At 48.8% G+C, this 18,992-nt stretch overlaps 1 protein-coding gene across 2 annotated transcripts in view; it reads right to left on the reverse strand.

Moving 5' to 3' along the window:
* ITGA9 (integrin subunit alpha 9) overlaps positions 1-18,992 on the reverse strand; it is a 326,219-nt gene that overhangs the window by 250,221 nt on the left and 57,006 nt on the right. For both annotated transcript variants that reach the window (XM_040636970.1, XM_040636971.1), the window contains exons 10-14: positions 16,496-16,601; positions 15,198-15,292; positions 10,723-10,813; positions 7,902-7,947; positions 1,074-1,228 (exon numbers count right to left, since the gene is read on the reverse strand). In XM_040636970.1, the coding sequence (XP_040492904.1) occupies positions 1,074-1,228; positions 7,902-7,947; positions 10,723-10,813; positions 15,198-15,292; positions 16,496-16,601 (493 nt within the window). The remainder of the gene's footprint in view (positions 1-1,073; positions 1,229-7,901; positions 7,948-10,722; positions 10,814-15,197; positions 15,293-16,495; positions 16,602-18,992) is intronic.

Consider the following 18,992-nt stretch of genomic DNA (forward strand, 5'->3'; position numbering starts at 1 on the left):
AAGGTGCAGCTGAGAACTGGAGCAGCGCACGCACACGTGCACACACACACACGCCGTCCAGAGCAGGGCTTCTCGAACACAAATGTGCACACGGACCCTGCGGGATCTTGTTAAAATGCAGATTCTGATTCTGAAACCCAGAGTGAGGCCTGAGAGTCTGCATTTCTCACAAGCTCCCGGAGGATGCTGGTACCGCTGGGTCCAGGGACCACACTGTGAATAGGGAAAGGAGACACTTGACTCAAAGAATGTCTGAGAAAGGCAGTAAGTCCAGGTCCTTATTGTTTTGTGGTTTTTTCTATTTTCCTAGAATTCTATTTTCTATTATTAAGTCAGCCTTTCAAGTAAAAACGAAGCACCTATTAATCTGCATGAGTGTTCCAGATTCATTTCCTTCAGGTGACCACACACTCAGAGCTCTACTCCACACTGATCCTATCCTATCCCAGGGATTGGATCTCCGGAGTTGGGCTGACAAGTTGGCTTTCCCCAACCACAGAAACAGCAGGGCCAGCTGTCTCTTTTCAATTATCTGAGGCTGACACAGCAGCTTCCCCTCTTTTGTAAGTCTAAGCCTTCGTAAACCTCAGCATCCCAATCCTACCATCCATCCCTGGTGTCAGATTCCACAGGAAAGGGCTTAAGGCCCTGACATCTGGCTGGTGCCACTGGCTCAGGGGAAGCCTCCAACTACCCACCACTTCTTTTCTCTAACCAAATGGAATGTTTTGTAAGAGCCAGGCTCCAGTCACTACCTTTCCACAAGTCCCACTGGCCTGTGACACCTGTGGGGCCCAGTGAGGTTTCAGTCTGGTCACACACTTGGGGAAAGGATGCTTGGGGTCAAATATTATTTGTTCTAGAGCTGGAGGTTATGTTAAATTGAGAAACCGTGGGAAGCGGAAAAAGAGCATACACTGCACAGGGAAAGGGTGTCTGGCCTGTGCGTGTGCTGCCTGCAAAACCAGCCAGAATGCACAGTGAGAGCAAAGGATCCAGAACAATCCCTCAGCGGCCACAATCCCACTCCAGCTAAGGTGGCCATCCCAAGCCCTAACTCAGTGGCTCATTACCAATCTCTCCTGGGACGTGTTTGCCGTGGAAGCTGAAGCAGGCGGTGACGTTCAGGCAGTTCACAGGCTGCAGCCCGTCGTGACACTGAGGCGCCGTGATGTTGATGGAGGCTGGGAGGAAGATGGAGACATCCACCGTAATGACCGGTCTCGCCCTGCACGTCAAGAGAGGTAGGTGACTTCATTGTGCTCTCAGAACCAAACAAGAACTAACCCAGCAAGAGAAATCCTAGGCCTTCAGCCCAGCATTTAATTAAAGCATGAAATAACCCGTGAGAGAAGGGCCAAAGTGCCCTGTAAATACTTTTTCATGGTTTTAGAAGTGACTTATTTCCTAATAAATTAATGGTTAGCTTCCCAATAATAAAGGCAAATAAGTTGTTAATAAAACACATCTGGCCGAAGCCATAAATGAATCACCAGATGTTGGGTGATTATTTAAAATTTCACCAATTAAGTTCCGTTTCCATTTTATTAGGAAGATAGTAATATATTTAAGAGGAGTTCCTACAGCAGATGCCAGGACTCGGGAAATAGATGTACCATCGGGAATTCCCCCAAAGCATTTACTGTCTCTGTAAGCAGGAACTGCCGAGTTCCAGTTGCATCCAGTGGGTCAAAACTCCCCCTTCGTTTACTCCCCTCAATTCATTAAGTATTTTTCTAAAAGAACTTGATTAACAGAGTCCCAGCTGATAGCAGCAAAGCACTTCAGAGCTGAAGAAATCAACCCACCTGGCCTCAGGAGCAAGCGAAACCCTATAAACATCCGCATCCTTATCACCAACATGGACCACCACCACCACCACCACCCACCCTGTGCTGGAAAGATGCACTGCATCCCTGTTGCACCTTCCATGGATCCCCAGGGGCGGCTGACAAAAGCTGACAGTGACTCAGGCCATTCTGCTCTCATTGCAAACACCTGTTCAGGGACGGTTCACCAAAGTTGTGGCTTAACCTTCTCCCCTCCAGGCCTCACAAAGAGACCCTTTTACCTCTCGGGAGCCCCGGCCTTCATGCCACTGGCGTGATATAACAAGATTAAGGGGCATTAGTGGCTTGAGAACAATGACCTCCCTTGTGTACAATGACCTCACAGAGTGCCCACGGTGACAAGACAGACGGGGAAAAGGAACACAACTCTCAGAGAAGAAAGTATTAAGGAAAACCTCAAGGGAAAAGGGAAGGAAGGAGGAGACACGTGGCCCAGGAGCGGGGGTGAGGCGTTTTCACTGCTGCCACCACTGCCATGGATATGGGTCAAGACCGGGAGAGTTGTGACAAGTACAAGGGAATGGTAAGTCTCCCAGAGAAAATCCAGCTGTAAGGCCAACAGATGTCAGACAACAGTGCCTGAAAGAAATCCAAGGTCCCGGCCTTCCAACTTTCTTCTGGGTTCATCCTTAGAAGATGCTATAAATCACACAAAAACCAAATACTCTGCTCCTGGTCAATATGATTGTACAGATGCCAACGGACACTCTGTACAGCCCTGGAGCCTTTCGACAGCCAGCTTATGTTCCCTCTCCTGGGAGAACTCTCCAAGACCCCTGGCAGTCGGATGCCCCCCTCCACGGCCCCAGCCCTATGTTCATACCTCACCCCACTTACTAACTAAGGTCCTTGTTTATTTTCAAGCCTGCTCCACCAGCCTGCAGGCCCCTCAAAGGCTAGGACCCCAGCAAATTCATCCTGACATCCTCAGGATAGGTGTTCAAAAACCCGAGGTGTTAAATGGGTGCCAGGGATTGAAAACCACGGGAGTGCCCAAAGTTTCCCAAACAGACAGAGGCACCAGGAAGAGCTGGTCTCCACCCTGCCCTGGGCACATCCTGCCTGGTCACCGCATGGAAGAAAGGCCTCACCGCCCCCCGCATCCCAGGGGCCACGGTGTCGGGGAGGCCACCCGGTCCCCGCTCACAGCAGAGCCCTGCAGAGTCAGGCAGGGTGAGCAGGCTGGCAAACTGACGTCGGTGGACGCTGTCAACGCAGAATCCTCTGAGGTGAGGACAAAGACCTTCAGAAGCACGTCTCACCAACATTAGTCAGATCAGGCCCTTGAACCTGTTTCAAGTCCAAGAATTGTTTTCAGACCAGGGAAAGCCCAGAGACCTCTGCTAAACTCTCCTCGCTTCCTTTGAACTTCAGTGGCACAGCTCCAGGCGCCTATCGCCCTCACACAGGCCCTGCCCTCCCCAGCTAATCTGAGAGAGCAAAACCGGCAAGGGCAGCGCGGGGCCAGCCACAGTCCTGCCTGCAAAGGTGCAGGCCTCAGTGAGAAAAGCAAAGGGGCACCTAAGGACAGCACCGCAAATGCCTTCAAGACTAGATTTTTAAAAAGTTGGTAGCTAGAATACTTCTTTCTGATGACTCTGACAGTTCGAATCCTGACATGGACGCTCCCTGACTTACGACAGATCGACTTAACGATTTCTCAACCTTATGATGGGGTGACATGCATTTAGTGGAAACCGAATTTCGCATCGTGAACGTGGATCTTTCCCCTTCCCGGCGCTACGCGGGATGATTGTGTGGTGACGGTGGCCAGGGGCCACAGCTCCCGGGCTCTGCCACCAATCTCGAGGGGGAACAGCCCCTACACTGACACCCTTTCTGTACCCACATGGCCGTTCTGTTTGTCACTTTAGGCACAGTATTCAATCATTTACATGAGCGAGTCAACGGTTCATTATCAAACAGGCTTAGTGTTAGATGATTGTGCCCACCCATAGGCAGATGTAAGTGTTCCGAGCACAGTGAAGGTGCGCCAGGCTAAGCTGTGGCGTTCAGGAGGTTAGGGGTAGTAAATGCATTTCCACTTAGGATATTCTCAATTTATGATGGGTTTATCATAACATTAACTCCTCCCTAAGTCAAGGCAGATCTGTACTTCACCTATATTTATTTCCAGGTAAAACCAGTCAGGATGCCCTCTGATGGGGTATCGCTCCCATCACCCCAGCCTTCTGTGGGGGTAGTGCTGCTTGTGGGACAGACACAGGAGGACAGACTGAGAGCCTGGACCCCGGTGAAGGGCACTCTCCTCCAGGCAGCTAATTAACGTCTATGTATTCAAAGCCTCTCACAGGTGCTCCCTTAGTGGCAGCCCAAAGGATTTCCAGCCCGTACACACTCGGACTCTCTTCCTGAGGATGTGTAAGAATGGGCTCGGTATGTTTCACATGCATGCACATGCGTGGTTTCTTTTTCTGGTCCCACCCAAACTCTAAGGGGACTCAAAGTCTACCTAACTTGCCGGTCAGCTATGCCATGCCTGAGAGGCCCGCCTAGCTTGGCAGGCTGACGTCTCCAGACCTTCTTGTCCACAGTCATTCAGCCACGTCCAGCACGTTATAAACAGATACCACTGCAGATGACCAGCCTTCCTGGCCCCTCAGACATACTCAGCAGTCCCTCTGCCTGCTCCTCCCTGCCCCTCTCTTGAGAGGCACCAGCTTGCCTTCCCTGCTCCCAGAAGAGACCTGAGGTGGTCACCCTCACCCAGGTTCCATGCTGAACCTTGCCCTGGGCCTGCTCCAATCTTGGGGCCTGGCTCAAAGATGAGGCCTCTGCCACCCACAGCCTATACACCGCAGCCCACCTCCCACTTCTCCCTCAACCTCCATTCATCCTCATCCCTTTCTCCCTCTGTCTCTTTAGGCCCCAAGTCAGGAGTGGGGTCAGGGCAAGGTTTGTATGGATGAGGGTGAAGCCAAAGGTGACCACCTCTGATTCTTGCAGGACAGGAAAGGACGCAGGAGAGCAGCAGAGGTTTCAAAGACTCTCAGCCTAATCTCTGAGCCACCTGGCAATCCCATTTGCTCCTTTGTAGCTAAGCTTCTGGAAAGGAGTCAAACTTCACCATCTGTTTTCTTGCTTCTCCTTCTCTGTCCCACCCACAGTGATCTGACTGCCGCACCCCACTTCTCTCCACCTGCCAGAGCCAAGGGCACCGTTGGCTTCACACCGCCACCTCCACCAGGACTATGTGGCCCTCTCTGCTGGGCTTGATGCAGGCAGGTGCCCTTGACCACAGAACCCTGCCTTATCGTCCTTGTGGCACTGACCACAATCTACAATTATCTCCTTTTTAAAGTTAATAAAACTTCAATGTCACTTGGTTTTCTCATCCATAAAATGGGAATAATAGTAATAATATCTAGGTTATGAAGTTGTTAATAAAACTAAAAATTAAATATGTTTTATCAGGGCACCTGAGTGGCTCAGTCGGGTAAGCATCCGACTCTTGATTTTAGCTCAGGTCATCATCTCAGGGTTGATTCTCTCTTACGAGTCTCTCTCTCCCTCTTCTTCTGCTCCCCCCCCAAATTATGTTCTATCAACAAGAGAACAGAAGCACAAACTACAGTGTATTCAATCAATAGACTACTGCTCAGTAAGTGGAAAAAGAACTGAACACCACACAAAAGCACGGATGAATCTCAAACACACTGTACTGAGTGAAAGAGGCCGGAGCCAAGAGAGTGTGTACTACATAATTCTACCTATGTGAAATTCTGGAACAGGCAGAACTGATCTTTGGCAATGAAAATCAGACCAATGGTTGTCCGTCAGGACAGGGCATAACTGGGAAGAGGCAGGAGGAAACTTTCTGGGGTGACGGACATGTTCTTTATCTTAATGGGGACGGCAGCTACACACACATGCACGCTGCTTAAAACTCAGCCAGCACTATGCCTCAGTCAGCAGGCTCTACTGTATGCAAATTATACCTCCATACAAAAGGAAAAAACAAGAACAACCAAAAAGAGTTAAGTATGTGGGAGCCTAAGCAGTGCCTGGCATGTGGGAGGCACTTAGCAAATACTGGTTATATTAGTTGTTTGTATCATGGTTCTGGAAGGTGCACCCAGGATCCGGCATATAGTTGCACACCACAGGTCAACGATATTAACTGAACAAATGAGGGAATGGATCTCGGATCTCCTCGTCCCTCCACACGCCTCCCTCGGCTATCAGGGCCTTCTGCTGACCACCTTGTCCAGGCAGTGCCCTGCAGCCCCTCTCCTAAAGCCTCTTTTCTTGATAAGTAGTCCCTGGCATTCTCCCCGAAGGACCCTGCCTCTGTCCCTGAATGATCTCCCCTCACCAGCCTCAGCCCCCACCCCGGGCTGGGGTCTGGGGCTCCCATCTGCCGTGTAACTGCCCCACTTTACATCTCCAACCACGTGTGGGCAAAACTCCCAGAGAAGGCCACACGTCACCAAGAAGGAGAGAAAAAGAAAAGTCCCTTGGGGCTGAGGTTCACAACTGGAAGCTTATAAAATATAAGAATGATGAAAAAGCAGAATCTAGAGGATATACCTTAAGCCAGATGCTCCCAATTTTAAGAGCAACTGTTTTCAACTGCGAGAGCCAGGGAACAGGTTTTATTCTAGAGGAATCGTGACGACCCAGAGCAAGCTGCTCAGGACAGCCAAGAGGGGACGAAGGACACCACAAAGGCGGTGGGTAAGCTCAGCTTCTGAAGTGTCACCTCAGTCACTGGAGGCCATGTAAGCTGTTTTATCTGAGAGGAAATGGCCGACCCACAGGACGGGGGGCATGAAGAAAGCAGAGATCCAATCACATGGCAATAGTGAGGTCACCACCCGGGGGACATGCATGCCACCGTCAAATACTGAAGGGCTGCTACGTGCAAGGTATAGGATCAAGAAGCAGAATTCTAAGGCGGCAAATTTAGTGTAAGTTATCTATGAATTGCTAACACTTATTGACCACCTGCCTATTCTATGCATTTTGCATGTAGTACTAACTCACAGAGTTCTCCGGACCCAGTGAGGGAAGTACTACTGGTCTCCTGTTTAACTGGTGAGAATCCTGAAAGACGGGTTACCTGACTCACCCGGGGAAACCCACCTCCCAACAGCAGAGTAGAGCTTCGAACCCAGGCCGCCTGGCCCCAGAGTTCAACCACCTAACCGAAGGCGATTCTGCCTCCTTAACAATTTAACATCTTGCATTAGCTGGGGGTTAACTGGTTTGCTCCAAAGTTACTAAGCTCTCACCCTACGGGCATGTCATTCAGGGGGAGGCCAGGTGCCTAGCAGCCAGAGACTTGGAGGAAGGACTGCTGAATGAGAAGAATCTGGGGTGTGCAACTACATGGCCTCTGGGACCCCTTCCAGCTCTAAGATCCCACTGGGCTATTTTAGAAAGTTCTGCCATCAGGTTATTAACAAAACCTAGGAGCTGGCTCCCACTCCAAAGGGTAATTCTGCCTCCTCTGACTCATACAGACAGAAATACTTGGAGATGGTTCACGGTGGGATGGCAGCCCACAGCCTTTGTAGGAGAGATTCAGGCTGCATGGGCTGCATGGGCTCCCATCCCTCACCTCAGCCTCCACGGGCAAGGAAGTGCGGTCCACAGGGCAGGAGGCTCCCGGCCCCTGGGGATCTGGGGACTGACAAGGTGGGGATGAAGAGCTGGGACAAGGCATTGCTTCAGAGCCCCTGAGTGTCCTGGCACCCGTAGGAAACAATGACATCGTGTACACACATTAATGAAGCAGCTGTTCAGGGCAAAAGGCAAAATCGCTAGGGCTGAAGCCACCCCAAGTCCCAGGGATGTTACCGTCGCAGAGCTGCAAGCCACTTGAGGCCCGCCAGCTGGAAACTCTGCCATAGGGGGTAAGCAGGACAAGAAAAGAAAGGCCGCATGTCCACTTCCCCAGCACCTCCAGGAACAGGACAGAGGGAACAGCTGACTATCGGTGAATAACTCCCCCAACCACCCCCATCACCAAACTCCAGCCCCCACTGTAAAGAACTTAATCCGAGAAGCAAGAGGACAGCATCTCACCTTAGAAGAACCACGCTGTCAGACATGAAGGCTCCAATAGTTACATCTGAAAATCAGAAGTTTATAGCATTCAGAGACGTGTTAAAGCCCCTCCCAGCCCACCCACCCCCAGCAAGGTCCAAAACCACGGGGGCCCACCATTGACGTCAGGGGCCCCTGACAGTCCTCCTCTGGGCCATACAATGATCTTGTAAGAGTGAGAGTCACACTGACCCACGTGGCAGCCAATCACCGGATATGGCTTGGTGAGACCTTGAAATGTGGCTGGTGCAAAAACCATGAACTAGCTCAAAAACTTTTATATTGATTATTAAAATTAATTTTACCTATTTTTTTCATCTTTTTTATGTGATTCCTAGAATACATTAAATTATATATGTGGCTCACATTATGTATCTTTTGGACACCAGTGAATTAGAGAGACAGATACTTAGAACTAAATGAGCTGGAAAAAAGCTCTAGGTTCTGCAGAACATGTGAATCATCTCTGCTCCACCCCTCATTCCGTGTGACCTCAGGATCTCTCACAGTGTCCTCGTCTGTACTGCAGACATAATTATCCGCTGATAATATTTCATAATATTTAAATCAGAAAACATCTATTAAATATTTATTAAACATATTAGTTATTAAATATTTAACAATTTTTTAAATACATGTGACCTATGTTAAATCACATATTTAAATCAGAAAACTCATGAAATACGTAGTACACTACAAACCAAGACGCAAGTATTAGCTGGTAATGCTTATTCTCTCTTTAAGATTTTATTTACTTATTTGTCAGAGAAAGAGAGACAGCACGAGAAGCGGGGAGGCAGAGGGAGAAACAGGTTCCCCGCTGAGCAGGGAGCCCGATGCGGAACTCAATCCCAGAACCCTGAGATCATGACCTGAGTCGAAGGCAGACGTTTAAGCGAGTGAACCACCCAGGTGTCCCAGTAATGTTTATTCTTAAACAATTTTAATTTATGAAGTATATACTCATCCAGTAGCTCTCTGCCTTTCTTCCCTTCGAGTATAAATCCCTTAGTCCTGGGTTCCCATTACCACTTTACAGAAGCAAGCATCTGAATCCAAGAGAGCCTGAATCCCCGTGTCTATACAATGCCCTCATTAAGGAAAAAGAAACAGCAAATCCATGAATTATAGTGCTGCTAAAATTTCTGCAATTGGGTGTGCTCATTAATTTTGCTGTTCTCCAAGTCTTCCTGAGTTGACTAGATGTTTGAAAATACAAGAACCTGAGGAATTTGTCATTTCTTTTATGAAAAATGTAAGAAGTTCAGGGGCACCTGGGTGGCTCAGTCGGTTAAGCGTCTGCCTTCGGCTCAGGTCATGATCTCAGGGTCCTGGGATCAAGTCCTGTATTGGGCTCCCTGCTCGGCAGGGAGTATGCTTCTCCCTCTGCCCCACCCCTCCATTCGAGTGCTCACTCTCTCTCAAATAAATAAAAATTTAAGAAATCTTAGAAAAAAGAAAAGAAAAATGTAAGAAATTCACATGGATCGTGAAGCGTGAACACACCTGCTCGCAGTGCACGTGCATCTCTGCCCGCCGCGAGGTGGCCTCCAGCCAGGCTCCTCAGTTCTCTGTGGCTCAGCACCCTTGTGTGTCAAGTGGGGGACACCCCACCTCTACCTGCCTGCTGCACTAACTGTAAGAGCTGTACTGCACGTGGGAGCATTTTGCATATATTAAAGTGCGAACCCAACATCAGGTATTATTTCAGGATAGCCACAAATTACCCAAAACAAGAAGAACTGCTTTCTGCGACCTAGGAAGACCTATGACAGTCCACAGGAACAAAAACTTCAGCAATGACCCTTTCCTATCCCCGCCTTCTGGCTCCGTAAAGTCACAAGAAATGATCAAACTGCTTCCTGTAAGAAACTACCAAACACGCTGCCCTCGTACGGTACCGCACCGGATCTCAGAAGTCCTTCTGGGGCATTTTAAGTGGAAAGAAATACTTCCTCAAGACAGCAAGATGACCTGCATTTTCAGGGAAATGTTTCCTGAATTCCAGGACAATTTCGGATGTTTTCAAATTCTCATCTGTCTTTCCTCCCCTCGTCCCCCTCCGTCCCCTTCAACCAGAGAAGAACTACCATGCCCCTGCCCAGCCCATTTTCCCTAAACTGGACAACACTTGGGTTTGAGGTGGGAAATGGTACATTTTTATTCAATTAGCCTCAAACACCACGAGGCATTAGTTCACCCTGAAGACAAGGCAGCCAGCCTTGAGCGGGGAAGGTCTGTTTTGTCCATCAGGGACAGGGCATGGTTTTCTTTTTTGCTCCAAATATTTCAATTTTCTTGCAGGGGTTAGGAGGTGGGGAAGGTGGTGCCCAGCTCCTTTTTCCCCTCTCAAGGGTAAAAAGCCTCTGAATATGCTTAAAGATCGAGGAAAACATGAAGTTTTGCTATCATTTTTAATGTGGACAGTGCTTTTTTCCCCTTCATTAGAAAGAGCTGCCGCCACAGAAATCACTTTTTTTCTTTTTCTCTTTTCTTTTCTTTCTTCTTTTCTTTTTTTTCTTTTCTTTTCTTTCTTTCTTTCATTTATTTATTTGTTTATTGTTTCTTTTGAAATCAATCCATCCTTTTGGTGCTTAAACTCTTCAGAAGAGATCATTCTAAAACCCCACAACAAATTTCAACACCTTAAAATCAAACACCAGGCAAAGCACCCCATTCTATTGTGGGAATTTTCCTGATCCTAAATAGATGTCACCACCGCTTAACCAGACTGGAAATGCCTCTACTTCATGCATTTATCTTCGTTTATCTCCTGTGCCTTTAAAGAAAAACAGCTTACCAGGATAGCCATTTCCATCCATATCAATGCCTCCTGATATGGACTGCCCAAACATCCGCAGAACCGGACTTATCTTCCGGCCCAACAGTTTCTGAAACAGATAATAGGGAAATTGAGTCACCGGATAGGAGCACAGTGGTAAATAAGAACCCATGACTGTTCTACGCAGCTTCCGTTGGACACTCAGTCCTGAAGCTGCGGAAAGAGAAAACTGTAGTCCTAATTTGATCTTGGGGTTTTTAGCACATGGCTGAATACCACACACTCCGTTACTGCTCCTTGCCTTAGCGACATGTGATTGTTTAAAAATTTTCCCAAGCTGAGTGTTCGTGAAAAACCCACCTAGACTAGCGAGCTCATGTTGTGACACGCCAGATGAAGTTCACAGTGGATGTTTACTTCCATTTCCAACAGCGGTCCTGTGTTGTTTCCACACAGGTGGAGCTGGCTCAAATTCTAAGACCATGTTTTCCTTAGGTCTCTCTTCCCAAATATGTACCAAACATGGACACCCCTCTCCTTGGAGGTGCTCGTCAGTCCTTCCCTGGATGGAAGGGCAATGAGCATGTCTAGCTGGAAAAGACACATGGAACTGCCTCTCAGTCAAGCAGACCAGAAGATCTTTAGGCTCCAGGGCTTCACAGACAGGATGAGACTGTCCTATCTAGGAAATCTGGAGCTCCATGGTCCTGAACCTTCTATAAACTGCAGGAAATCCTAAAAATCAGCTAAAGCAACCTTCCTCCCTAAAAGGCAGCCCCCCAATCAATCAGTTAGAGCTCACAGCTCTGGGGCGCCTGGGTGGCGCAGTCATTAAGCGTCTGCCTTCGGCTCAGGGCATGATCCCAGCATTCTGGGATCGAGCCCCACATCGGGCTCCTCCGCTAGGAGCCTGCTTCTTCCTCTCCCACTCCCCCTGTTTATGTTCCCTCTCTCGCTGGCTGTCTCTGTCAAATAAATAAATAAAATCTTAAAAAAAAAAAAAAAAGAGCTCACAGCTCTACCCCCAAGGGGAATCTGTACTTTTATTCATCATTAAGTTCAATCTAGATTAGCACATGCTGCCTTGGTTCAGGACTATTTACTGTACTAGAGGCCTTCGTCATTCGTCGACATCTGCGTGGCACAGTTCCTCAAAAGATATCAAACTTCCTGAATCAGAAAAGTCCCATCTCCTGGGATCTGACCTGTTCCTTCTTCCCTTTGTTTATACCGTCTCTTTGGGGAGGCTTCCCTCCCAATGCCCTCACTGTGGGTGATAAGAAAACTGCTTGGTTTTCATGCCATACAGCACAATCCCTAGCGGAACCAGGTTTACAGATATCCAGGGGCTCACTTTGGACTCTCTTTCCATATCCTCTTCCTTACTGAGTCATCCTGCAGAGAAGTCATGAGAGTGGGGAGAGGGAGTTTCCATAGGATCTACAGATGGAGACGCCAGGGACCACCCCCCTCCCAGGAGCCCATCACTGAGAATAACCTTCCACTTGCCATCTTCAGTCAAGCCATCCAACAGGAAACGTGCAAGCATCACAGTACAAATCAGAGCACTGTAGCAAATGCTGAAGAAATGTATCTTGCTAACAGGCAGAGCTCCACATCCCACATGGCTCTGTCTAAACAAACATATATGTAGGTCTATTTCTTAAAAACCACATTTTGAGGCAGACCAGCTCAGCTCCATAGTCTAACCATGCTCGCAGCAGCTCACCCTGGGTCTGCATTTCTAAGCTCTGCTGTGGCTGGGACAAGGGGGAAGACTGAAGGGGTGGTCCATTTGGGGGTGGCGATGCAGGCTTAAGTTATCCCACAGACATCTGCAGGCCATTAGGCCATAAAGCCGGGAAGATAAGTCTGCTCAGTGCTAATAACCCTAAATGAAAACCAGGAGCCTTGGAAAACCTCCGCTTGCCCAGGTTTATAGGCAGTGTCCTTACGGCAGGAGAAAGATCACAGGGGCCGCCATGACATGCCCAGGGGGCTTTCAAATTGAGAAAGGCACACAAGGATCTTAAAATCAACACTTTTCATGATGAACTCAAGAAAGAGGAATGAGTTAAAGAGTAACGTGGACGAACTTCAGCCCTGATCTCACAATTTATCCGGCAGAAATAATACCAGTCTGGGCCAAAGAAAAGCGACTCCTTTGCCCAGAGCTGTTTCTGATTTCTTCCTCTGGTTCACCCACACAATGCCCGCTCTGTCCAGACCCCAGCCCTGAAGAATCTGTCATTAAAGGATTTTTTTTCCTTTTAAATCACTGACCTTATCATATACATATTAGCAGCTTGAAAAAGTATAAGCGTAGTTGTTTCTTTCTTTTTTCTTTTTAAAGCACCCCAAACCACTTCTCTTTGTCGAAGCTAAGGAGCCTGCCGGCATGCTGACAGAGGCAGGACGTGTCCAGCTGCTGATCCCTGCTTCCTACTAGAGACACTCCATGCTAACCACAAACTCTGTACTTCAGTTCTCTGCAGGGATTCCACCCAGCAACAAAACAAAACACTGGAGGGCCGCGGGAGGAGGGGAAGCAGGGGTCTCTGACAGGTTGCCTCTCTGTGTGATTCGCTTCCAAGGTCCGGGAACAAGCTTCCAGGAGGATGCGTGGAAAGTGACCCCGGCGGCTGCCGGAGGACCAGTCTCCCTGGATGACTTCCCGCTTGTCACATTGTGAAGAGGGTCCCTAACTCAGACCGTAGCAGCTCTCCTGACGTGGATGTGGCCCCCAACCTGCACCCAAAGCCCTCTTCCTCCTGCTACATTGGCCGAGTCACCTAAAAGCTTCCTGTCACCATTATTCATTTCTAATGAGAAGAGGGTGGTCCGAGGAGACCCATACCCCTTGGAGTGTGTGTGCTTCAGAGCAAAATAAGTTTCCATATTTCTAAGTTTTCCAGCTGAGCTTCCCTGAGTGTTCCTTCCTCCAATGTGGAGCTGAGGGCATAGTTCTAATAAAAGGTTGGGAGTCAGGCCAAGTTTCAGTGGTCACACTGCCACTTAAAGCCGTTTGCTTGGGCAAATGAAGTCACCTGTCTGGGCTGGAGGCACCTCATAAAGACAAGGTGGATAATCAAGGCACCATCTCACAGGACTATGACAAGGACTAAAGAGAAGAAGAGAGCAGAGCGTCCCTCCTCTCCGCCCTCTGCCTTGCGTGGGAGCCACGAAGCTGGGCTGGCCCCAGCAGAGAGGGCGCGGGAAGCTGGTGACAAACCAACCCTCAACCTCTACTCAGCTCACTTGTATCTGCTGCAAGAAGAACAATTATGAATGCATGAATTGAACTTACATTTATGTACTGGCTCTTAAAATCCACTTGTAAAGTCTGTTTCTTACCTACAGACTTCAGTACTGGAACAGGTTTGGACACTTTCCTAATAACTTCATTTTACAGAACACTTACAGGACATTTTACAAGAACACGACTCAGCTGAAAGTTCTGTTTCCTTACAGATAATCAAGATATGAGGCCAGCTGCTTCATGATGAGAAATAGAAGCATGAGTAGGACGTGGTAAGCCCATAAGAAGTGCTCAACAGGGGGCGCCTGGGTGGCACAGCGGTTAAGCGTCTGCCTTCGGCTCAGGGCGTGATCCCGGCGTTATGGGATCGAGCCCCACATTAGGCTCCTCTGCTATGAGCCTGCTTCTTCCTCTCCCACTCCCCCTGCTTCTGTTCCCTGTCTCGCTGGCTGTCTCTATCTCTGTCAAATAAATAAATAAAATCTTTAAAAACAAAAAAAAAAAAAAAAGAAGAAGTGCTCAACAGATCAATATTTGCTGATTGGAAAGTTCTCAACTTGTGCTCAGTCCCTTTCTGTCACTGACCCACTCACTGGGAGAATGACACAGGCCTGTGCCACTCCAGACAGAGACATCCACAAATATCCTGACGGTGCTTCTGTCAAGAGAGTGACTTCCTTTTTCCCATGGGCTGGGCTTCACACCATCAGCAAGATTGAACACCAAGCTGATATGGCAAAAAACAGAACTCTCCACTTCCACGTTCCCAAGTCTGGGGCTCAAGGCCAGAGCTTGGACCAGCCCCTCACTGCAACGCCGATTGCAGCAATCAGCCCTGTGACAGCTTTCAAGCCCCTCCTCCACGGACCGTTGTCTCTCTAAATTATATTTTACAACATATTCCTTTGGCTTGCACAGATGGTTGACAAAGGAGTAACTAAAAAAATAAAACCTCTTCTTCTTCAAGAAATAACTCTAACTGGGGGAAGGGTGTGGATGTAATCCTTCACAGGCAGGATGCACCCGACTGTGAGCAAACCGGGAATCTCTGAATGTGTTTTTGTACTTAATAAGCAATACCAATGGTCTCTTTCACTGGAGGGCGGGAAGGTTGAAGGTAGAAACCATGTTGTGTTTTCCTCTGTACCCCAGGGTGTGGTACAGACTAAAGGTTCCCTACGTGTCTGTCAGATGAATGTATGGGCAGTTACCATGTCATTCTCACAGCAATTACCATTGAGTACTGAGGGACGATCCCGCCAGCATCGCCATGATAGATATAGACAGCCCCGGAGAAGTCGTCCTCCTTGGGTGCGCCAATGGCCACATCTGAGGGGAGAAAAACAGCTATGGGTTAGAAAGCCAGATGGAGTAATATAAGGAGTTTTCCTAATTCCTGCCATCATCTGGGTCCCTCCATACCAGAAATTTCTTGGTCGTTGGTTGTTCAGGCATTAAGCTAGACACACAATCTCTTAGCAGGGGGGGGGAAAGGGGGTAGAAAGAAAATTATTGAAGCTGAGAAGGGTTTAGTTCCAGAAAACTTCCTACCTCATCCTCACAGAAAAAAGTCATTGACCCATCCAATAAAAGAAATGCAAACATAAACCACCCACCCGAATTTCTGTCAGGGGAATTCCATAAACTATGGTTATTGCATAACTGAGAAAGTCGACTCTGTTCCTGGAGAAGGGACTTCATAAAATGGCATTCACTTCCCAAAAAAACATCATTACCCTCACAAACTGACAGCCGCTGGAACAAAGCCGAGATCTTCCTGACTTTCTTCCCTTTGCTTCTGACAAAATTCATGTGTTTGCAGAAGTGAGGTCTAGGGTGAGGGGCACGTGCTCACATGACCTCAAGCCGGGATCCTCTCTGGCCAGGAGTGTGAGGGTATCAAAGGAGCCTGGATGTCTGGCCTGAGGCAAGAGCTGCCCCCTAGCCTGTCCTCCACCTCAGCCGTCCCCCTAGTGACACGGCTCCCACAGGTCCTGATGTCTGTCTACTGCGTATACAGTAAGAGGAGGTGGCACTGAACAGACCAGAGAGAGGAGCCAAGAGACTGTGAAGGAATCTGCAGTGCCGCTAGAACTTGACATCAGGTACAGACAGCCCCACCCTCTCAGCAGGGACATATTCAAGTCCATCTGCTTGCTGTCACTCTCAGGGCTGAAAAGGTCTAAGTCCCTCCTCACTCATTGTACTAACAACGCTGCAGAGCCTTAGAGGCTTAGACAGGAGCACTGGTGGCAGGAGGAAGCTGGTTCAAACATGTCTGCAACAAGCAGCCCCAGTGGCCCAGCCCTAGGTTCCTCCGCACGGCAAACAGAGAGCCAAGAGGTCGGGGCTGCTGAGACGGTAGCACGCAAAGCAGAAGCGCAGTGTGCTCTGAGCCCAGCCCTGAATGTCTGTACAGAGAACATCTTCTCTGAGGGCTCCCCTGCCTGCAGGAGCCTTCCAAGTGGGCAGGCAGATCCAGGAACACCTGGTGCCAGGGCGAAGCCAGAGGGCAGGTGCGAGCTCACTGACCTGGGAACCCATCATCATCAAGGTCGCCTAGGCTGGCGATGCTCTCTCCAAAGTGTGCGTTGTAGGCACCATCACCGCTCAGGGCCAGCTGCTCCTCGAGGGCTCCCTGGGAAAAAGGATGGAGGAAATAATGGAAAACAAAACAAAACCAGAACCAAAAAACCCCCAATAAAACTAAAGCTCTGAATGCCTCCCCCGGAGCACACCCATCGTCAGGAAACACCTGGGCAGAATCACGGTCACCCAAGCTTCTCTCTCCTGCTGGCAAAATGAGTCCCTTTCACCTGTGCAGCAGGAGGGTCTCCCACAGTCTGAGATGCCTTCTAGAGGGAAGGGGCTTCTCATGTTGGCCAGTGACTCCATCTCTCCCTTGTCCTGACACTCCATAAACCTACCTACCTACACACCTGTCGCCACAAAATCCTCTCAGCTGCCCCTACCTTTTGTTTCCCAAAGTGGTTTTACGTGGGCGTGCATATTTCTATTTCTTCTCTCCTGTCCCACTTAGTACAAGGTTACAAAGCTGCTTTGCAAGGTGTATGTGATCAGTAATCTTGACAGAGTCATGGTTCAGAAAACCCAACACCCAGTAGAGTTCTTGGCCAGGGAAGGGGTGGGGATGCACAAAACTGTGCCCAGTATCGTGTGGCTCAGATTTGGATTTCTTGAGCAAACAGCACCCAACAGAGGGAGGGGATCAACGGTGTGTGGTGGCAGTAAAAGCCATCCGAGGATACCCACTCTACCCCAAATGACTGACATGTCAGTAGCAGACTATTAAAATATAATCTGAGATTTTGAGGCATAAGAACGTATAAACATGTCCCAGTGTAGAGGTTTTCTGGACCCACTGCACACCCACACGCCATCCCAGGGAGGGTCTGGCTTTAGATTGGACCTTATGATTCTCCCCACTTTACAGATGAGGAAACTGAGCCACTAATTTTAAGCTATTTGTCCACATTGCACAGGCTAGTAAGTGGAAAAAGCAAGATCCAGGTCCATTTAACTCCAAAGTCATCGTTTTTCCACTCCTCTGCACTACTTCATAATCATTAATCAGACAGGGCGAGGTTCAACAGATAGAATGCCCTGGTACTCAGGGTAGCCACACGGCATTAAGATACGTTGGCTGGGGGTTGGAGTGCGTGGGCACAGTGTGTCTGGGGGAATTCCCCTGCTCCCAGATTCCACACCCTGGTTTAGACACACTGTCGAGCTATTGTGCTGGTCACCTTCCTGCCTGACAAGTTCGTGCCTACATGAATGTTTCATTCTCCTACAAATACAGTAGCCGGTGGCTGCTGAACATCGCTGCTCTCATCTTCGTAACGACCACCTCATTTCTCCCCACACCTGCCTGTCCCTTTCCCTGGGATAACAACGGGGACACACATGCCAAGCGTCACTGCAACAGGTTCCAGGAAGTACGTTTGCTCCCAGGTTTTCGATCCACTTTCTCAAAGAGTTTGCAAGCATCCAAGAAAGCCCAAGGCTCTAACGTTCCCTGGCTCCTCTTCAAATGGCTTCGTTCCTTTGTGACATCTGCCCACCTATAGTTAAACACCACTGTCCCCTCCAATTGGATGAGTTATCAAACTAGGATAACTAGCATCTTCATCACTGCTTAAAAGTACACTTTTTTTCTATTTTTTTATTTTTACTATGAACGTATTACATTCTTGCTCTTTGGATAAAGATAAAACTAAAAATCTACCCAAGCCTTACCACCCACCGAGATCTGTTATGAACATTCTCCATGTATTTTGTATATTTTTAAAGGTTCTTTGTATAGGCAGTTTTTATCCTGCTTTTCACTGATTACCTCATAAGTGTTTTCTCATGCTTGGTGACAAAACTGATGCATTTAACTCTCTTGTTGGACATTCTTAATTCTAGATGCTGAACAGATTCTGCTTTCTCATCAGTCTCCCGCCCCACTGGTGCATTGCCCTCCCTCCCGCCCTGGTCCCCATCCCCTCACTGAGCTGCAGAGGGGCAGAGGCATCTTCCTGACGCCATCGCACCCCTTTCACGGTTCTGCAGGATAAGGGAAATCGTGATCACAGCCCTCGGCCACTGCACTGGCCCCCACCCAACCCCCAGAACTAAGTGGTCCTGCTGCCCCAGGCCTCAACCCACTTGCCCAGCTCCAAGCCCACCCCCGCATGTTGCCTAACTCCTACTCCTTCAAGACTCTCCCCAGCCATTGCGCCCTCCAGGGCTGGTCGGCTGCCCTGGGCACACTGTGTACATACTTCCAGGCAGGCAGCACAACTCCCAGGAGCCAGCTGGGCTGGGTTCAAATTCCAGCCCACTGCTTCTAGCTATGTGCCGCAGGCCTCGTTTTTTTAATCTGAAAAACGAGGACCCCCAATACCATGTGCACATTACGTGGAAATCATTTACAGAAAACAGGAGGAACAATTTCAAGTACAGAATAAACACTCAAAATCAAACAAGAGACATTACGATTTTTCTCAACCCCTACATGTCT

The sequence above is a fragment of the Ursus maritimus genome, unplaced genomic scaffold, assembly GCF_017311325.1.
Source record: "Ursus maritimus isolate PB19 unplaced genomic scaffold, ASM1731132v1 scaffold_20, whole genome shotgun sequence".
Taxonomy (NCBI): domain Eukaryota; kingdom Metazoa; phylum Chordata; class Mammalia; order Carnivora; family Ursidae; genus Ursus; species Ursus maritimus.